At 56.0% G+C, this 6,620-nt stretch overlaps 1 protein-coding gene across 1 annotated transcript; it reads left to right on the top strand.

The window, feature by feature from the left end:
• The first annotated feature begins 1,783 nt into the window (after positions 1–1,783).
• Positions 1,784–5,961, top strand: PRCD (photoreceptor disc component). Its single transcript, XM_008049724.1, has 4 exons — positions 1,784–1,901; positions 2,185–2,253; positions 4,932–5,008; positions 5,605–5,961. The coding sequence occupies exons 1-3, from the start codon at positions 1,828–1,830 to the stop codon at positions 4,951–4,953; spliced, it is 165 nt and encodes a 54-aa protein (XP_008047915.1). The 5' UTR covers positions 1,784–1,827; the 3' UTR covers positions 4,954–5,008; positions 5,605–5,961.
• The last annotated feature ends 659 nt before the right edge of the window (positions 5,962–6,620 follow it).

Genomic DNA, 6,620 nt, shown 5'->3' with positions numbered 1-6,620 from the left:
GCGGCCGCAGAGGACTGAGCTGGGCGACCCTCGCCGCCCCCCGCCGCCTCTCTGAGGCCCTCCAGAGCTCCGGACCCCCGGGCTCTGGAGGGCTCAGCGCCAGGGTCGACCCCCTGTCCTCTCGCCGCCCGGCTGTCGGAACTCGAGCCGAACTCCAGCCTTGGGCGCCAGAGGCTGGCGCTCCCCTCGTCCCGACCCACCCCCCCCCTCCTCGGTGCACACACGCGGTGGTGGCGGCAAGAGTCCCTGGGTGGCTTATTAATGACAACGGGCGAGCGAGCTCTGCCCCGAATTCTGACCCAGGCAGCGGCAGAGGAGGGTCCGGAGGAGAGGCAGCTGGATGGGACAGACAGGATCCGGGGGTCAGGAAGTCCTGAGGAAGACCCGGGAGGCGGGCGACATCTCAGCCACCACCAAGACCTGGACTCTGGCGGCAGGAAAGGCAAATCCTTCATGCTGGTGGGCCTGCTCAGGCCCTGGGTGAGACCTGCCCCTGAGAGCCCCAGGGTGCCTAGCCTGCCCTGGCTCATTCCTGGGGACAGCCTGAGGCCAGACAGGGCCTGCAGTGTCTGAAACATGTCATGTGGCCTGTGTCTGCTTCTCCCTCAGGCTTTCTGGTGTCCCCGGTCCTGCTCAAGACTTGGCGTCCCACTGTCCCAGCGTTAACAAGGGCTGACTCTTCTCTTCAGCTTTGGTTCATGTATTCACTTTTGAAATCCGACTTTAAGGTAGAGAGTCAAGGCAACCCGTAAGAACCAACCCCAGCAGGGACCCTTCCTGGAGCTCAGGGTTCAGGTGCCTGATGGGACGTCGAAGCCACCTTGCTGAAAGGAGGAAAATCGAATGTCTTCTGGGGTTCTTGGGGGGCTCACATCACTCCCAGACTGAGTCCCAACATGGCCATCGCTGGCTTAAAGCGCCACACACACCGACTCCCCTGACGGTTCCCTCCGCTGGTGTGGTGGCCTCCCAAGTGGTTGCTGAGAGGTTCCTGGGATGTGGAAAGTGGGAGAAATCTTGTCTCTGTTGCTTTACAAATTGTGTGTATGCCTTCGGGTATAAGAATGCTTTTGTACAGTAGTCTAGTATACAGTGTGTGGGTGGATGTATGTGTCTATTTTGTGAGTGCACACTTGAACTCTGCCTTTTACTGAAGAGGGCATGCAATCAGAAGAGTCAGGAGAGGGTTGTCCAGAGGGTGAAGCTGCCGGCCTTTTCCTTCTGGTCTCCCTTGTCTTTCTGGCTCCATCATCTAATATTCTTCCCCATTCTTCCTCTTCTCCTGATGCCTCGGCCGTGACATCTTTGCTCAACTGCCACTCACCTTCCAGAAGATGCTTTCATGTCAGGAGCCTGGCAGTTTTCTGTCTGAGGGCTCGTCCTTCCTTGCCCTCTGCACATTCAGATGTCCCCAGCTTCTCTTTGAACTTTTCCTGACGCTTGCAAGTCCCCAAGCGCTCTGTGGGTGCCTTGGTAACTCCTAAGTCACCCGACTGCAGTCATTTAACTAACTTGACAGCACATTTCTCTATACTGTTAGGAAGGCCCAGTCTTATTAAATGGACGTTCTGGGTACATGCTCAGTGCCACAGCGCACGCCTTCACCCTGCCACCGGCGGGGAGCACCTCGGCCCAGAGAGCTTAATCAGTACTCACAAGGTCGGGGCTGCTGACCCCACTAATCAGCTTGAGCCTCCTAATCCATCCCCAGAAGGGACCTCAGGACAGACGGCAGTGGCTCGTGAGAGCTGGCTGGGGCCATTTTGGCCCCTTGGCTGTGCTCGCCTTCCGCAGACCTGGTCTGGGAGGGGATGGGGCAGCTGCGCCATGTGCACCACCCTCTTCCTGCTCAGCACTTTGGCCCTGCTCTTGCGCCGCCGATTTGCCAACCGAGTCCAACCGTGAGAAACCGACTGGGTTATGGCTGGGGGTGAGGGTGGGGAACCCCTGGGTCAGGCTGCCGCCACACTGAAGGTGGGTGGGGGCTTCCTGGACCTCCAGAGGTGCTGGGAGGGATTTTGGGAGAACCCCTGAGAAGCTCGTTCTCAGGTTAGGGGGAACCGAGAGCTTCCACGGCACTAGGTTGCAGCCTCCGTCCCGTCGCCAGTGTGGCTAGGTCTCGTGGAGGGGCAGGAGGGGCTGGGCACGGCTCATGGCGCCTCTGCCTGCTCTCGCCTCCCCCAGAGAGCCCAGAGGAGTGGATGGGGCAGTTATGTGCAGCAACTTGGACACAGAGCTCCAGTCCTCAGGCAGGTAAGGCAGAAGAGAGTGTGGGCTGGAGAGGGAGGGTGCTGCTCTAGGAGCTGTCTCTGTGCCCACCTGGGGGTGCGTGCGTGCGTGTGTGTGCGCGTGCACTGTCTCCTGGCCCTGGTCCTGGGCACTCTGCTCCCTGTGTGCCTGGTAGCTAGGCTGGGTGTGTCTTCTCCAGCTGGGAATGTGCGGTCTCCGGGGGTACCTCCGGTGGGAAGGTGCAGGGGAGTGGAGAGAGGGATGAACAGAAGCAGCTCTGCCGGCTCTGCTTGCCTTTCCTGGCCCTGCCCTTCCCCCTCCTCCTCCCCTGCCCCCGCCCCGCCTAGCGCCTCCAGTGCCGAACCTCCAGCAGGATTCGCCGTCCAGTCCCCAATAGAAGGCGCAGGAGGAGCATGACATCATCAGCACCGAGCACCATTGGCTGGGCAGCCCTTGCGGGCAGGACGCTGTCTCCAATGGCCAGAAAGTTAACTCTTCCCTGGGCTGAAGCCATGTGGCCTTTAGGGGGTGAAGTCGTGGGAACTTCCAGACTTTTCCTTCCCTGGGTGACCAGTGTCATTCTGTGATAGGGGCTTCTATGCCCAACGAAACACTGGAAACAGTCAACATATGTATGAGGTACCTCCATGTGAGATGTTCTTTCTGTACCTTCTGGCCCACCTCGCATGGGAAACCTATCTGAAGAGTCTCTCTCTTGCTCCTAGTGAAACAAAAAGCAAAAAAGATCCTGTGACATCCTGGGACTCCAGGGTCCACAGGCAGGAGAGTGTCTACACACAGGGTATATTCAGGTGGCAGAAACAGTAGCATGCGTACCTGTGATGCTCCGTGCCTCTGTCTGAGTGGGGACCTGCGTGCAAAGTGTCCCTTAGATATGTGGGGACTGACAACTGAAAGAACTTGAGTTCTCTGTGTCTCCTGTCATCTTAGTCCTGATTGTCAAGGCCCATTGGGAAGCCCCAGGCACAGACTGACAGAGGCACTTCTGTGACCCCCTTCCTTGACTGGATGGTATAGCTGCGGTCATAAGAGTGCCTGATTCATATTACTAATTAAAAGGGCTGACGTGCATAAAATGACCATCCCTGGGCTTCCCCCATTGGAGGCCCTCAAGTGCTAGCTGGGCTTCACTATTGAGTTCCGGTCTGGAGTTGGGCAGCCGTAATTTAAATCCTGTTCCTCCTTAGTGAGAGACTTGGGGAAAACTATGTAATAACTTTATACATAAGGTAGGGCTAGTAACAGAGTGGTTTTGAGGTTTTTGTGAGGGCACAGAGTAACTGCTCAAGAAATGCTGTTAGTGGTGGTTCATGTCTTTAATTCTAGCACTTTGGGAGGCTGAGGGGAGAGGATTGCCTGAGCCCAGGGGTTCGAGACCAACCTGGGCAACATGGCAAGAGCTCATCTTTACATAAATACACTTTTAAAAAAAATTAGCTGGACGTGGTGACGCACGCCTGTAGTTCCAGTTACTTGGTAGGCTGCACTGGAAGGATTGCCTGAACCCAGAATGTTGAGGCTGTGGTGGCCATGAGCGTGCTGCTGCACTCCAGCATGGGCCACAGAGTGAGATTCCAACTCAAAAAAAAAAAAAGAAAGAAATGCGAACTATTCTCTTGTTTCTTTGTATTTTTTTGTGGAGACAGGGTCTTGCTATGCTGCCCAGGCTGGTCTTGAACTCTGGGCTCAAGCAATTCTCCTGCCTTGGCCTCCCAAAGTGCTGGGATTGCAAGCATGAGCCAGAGCCCAGCCCTCTTGATATTTTATACTTGATCAATGCTTTATTCTTCCCCAAAGGTCTTTCATACGTTAACTCACTTGGAAGCCTCAGTAACCCCAGAGGGTTGACAGCACATGTGTTTTTTATCTCTTGTTAATGGCTGAGGAAACTGAGGGACAGGGAGATTTAAATGACTTGCTCAAGACCATCCATCTCTAGCCGGGGTCGGTGGCTTAGCCTGTCATCCCGCGCCTTTGGGAGGCTGAAGTGAGTGGATTGCCTGAGTCCGCGGGTTCGAGACCTGCCTGGGCAGGTGAGACCTCATCTCTACAATAAATCAAAAAATCAGCCGGGCGTGGTAGCGCATGCCTGTAATTCTGGCTACTGGGAAGGCTGAGGCGGAAGGATCGCCGGAGCCCAGCAGGTCGAGGCTGCGGTGGCCGGGAGCGGCCACTGCACTCCAGTCTGGGCGACAGTGAGACTCCAACTCAAAAAAAAAAAAAAGACCATCCATCTTATGCGTGGCCAATGTGGACCCATCAGGCCCCTGACTTCCAGGCAGTGTCTCTTCCACATGAAATGCGCCTGGACCTCCTGGCAGGAGAGGAAAGGCCAAATCTGAGGACCATCTGGTCAGGCCTGGCCTGGTGTGACTTAGCCAGAAGGAAGCAGTTGCCTATTAACTCCTTGGGACCCAGTTAACTGGAAAAATCGGTCTGACATCGAGGAACCACCTGCAGATGGTGGCCGCCACAAAGGACTGGCAGTAGGGGTGAAATTTCTGTTCTCCAGTGACACTGTCCTAAATTCCAACTGGTTTCTTAGGTGCTCCTAAGAAAGGTGCTTAGCTTAGCTCAGTACTGAGGTGAATTGGTGGGTATGGGGGTAGGAGGAAGAGGAGAGCCAGAAACATGGAAGGTCATGCCCTTCGATCCTGACTCCAAGGCTTTCCTCTGTTTAGGGGGAAAGAGCCTCTGAAGTAAACCCTCACCTCTGCAGGTGGGGCTCAGGCCCAGAGACTGGGATCCATTGGCCCAGGCAAGTAGGGCAGAGCGGGGAGCTGGGGTGGGCAGAGGGCAGGGCTGGGGACCAGGAAGGAAGGTGGGAGCACAGCAGGCAGACTCCAGCTCTTGCAGTCTCTGAGGAGGTTGAGAGAAAGCGAGTGGACTTACTCCTTCAGACCCTATCTTTTTTTTTTTTTTTTTTGAGTCGGAGTCTCACTCTGTCACCCAGACTGGAGTGCAGTGGCCGCTCCCGGCCACCGCAGCCTCGACCCGGTGGGCTCCGGCGATCCTTCCGCCTCAGCCTTCCGAGTAGCCGGCATTACAGGCGTGTGCTACCACGCCCAGCTGATTTTTTGATTTATTGTAGAGATGAGGTCTCGCTGCCCAGGCGGGTCTCGAACCCGTGGGCTCAGGCAAAGCCCCTATCTTGAGCCTGTTCTGTTGTAGGTTACAGGGTGAGGGTTAGTTTGAAGAGAACAAGTAGGTTCTTGACCACACTTTCTAGGCTCGGGGATGAGGCGGTGGTTGCACTTCTCAGAGAGGCAGTACTCTGGAATGTGCACTCTGAAATCCACTTCTCGGCTCTGGGCGTGAGGGAAAGTGCTGATCTGTTCTGGTTTTCTGTTTCAGCTCAGGTCCTGGCTCGTCTCCTACCCCAGGAGGATGCTGTGGGAGCCGAAGCAGCAGTGAGAGGGAGAATGGGAAAAAGCAGCAATAGAGAAGGTAGATGCCTCCCTTTCAGCTCCCGGACCTGCTGGTCTTCCCCTCCCCAGAGGCCCTCGGTGTGGGGGTCCTGAGCAGGCCTTGCTGGGGCTGGCACCAAGAGCAGAGGTTTTGTTGCTCTCAGACTGGCTCTCTTCCTCTGAGTTCCTGAGCCTCCTTGGAGGCACTGCCGAGCTGAGAGAGCCCAGGGTCAGGGACTTGCTGGGGTCTGCCAGGTCAGTTCTGGGGCAGCCACCAGCCCAGGCAAGAGGTGGGAATAAGCAACGAGTAAGGAGATGTCAGAACCAAGGGACAGCTGATAGCTCATGCTTACCAGCCACGGGCTTCCATTCATCTCTGATTTAATACTCACAGTCACCCACGGAGAGGGGTAATATTATTATCCACATTTTGTAAATGAGGCAACACATAGAGAGGTTAAACAATTTGCCCCGTGCCATCTAGATAGTCAGCGGGGCTCCCAGGCTCTCGTGGCGGCTGTGGAGACCACACCTCCCCCCCCCCACCCTGGCAAGAGGCCTCCCTGGAACCTCACATAGTTAGCAGCTTGCCTGCTGGGGGAGGGGTTTTGCTGGCCTGGCCTGTCTGTCAGCCCAGGAGCTATTCTGTTAGCCCTGGGTTTGTGGTCCAGGACGGTGCTGGTGTCGGTTTGCCGTGGTGGCGCTCCCTTCCTGTGGCATCTACCTTTCCCTCGTACCCAGAGCTCATCCTGTCACTGGCTGCTCTGCTGAAATTATCAATAAGAGATGCCAGTTGGCTCTGTGACATGTCTGCCTGCAGCTGGATGGCAGCAATCGACAGCTTGTCCTCCGAACGTGTGTGAGTGCGTGTTCCGAGCGGGCAGTAGCATGTGGGAAGGGAAAAAGCATGACACTTGTTTTTGTCAATTTGCTGACTGCTCAGTCATGGTGGCTGCCTCCATT

Source organism: Carlito syrichta, unplaced genomic scaffold (genome assembly GCF_000164805.1).
Source record: "Carlito syrichta isolate Samal-C Ts95f unplaced genomic scaffold, Tarsius_syrichta-2.0.1 Scaffold136176, whole genome shotgun sequence".
Taxonomy (NCBI): domain Eukaryota; kingdom Metazoa; phylum Chordata; class Mammalia; order Primates; family Tarsiidae; genus Carlito; species Carlito syrichta.
The sequence above is the reverse complement of the archived record's forward strand: the minus strand, read 5'-3'. Positions and strand labels throughout refer to the sequence as shown.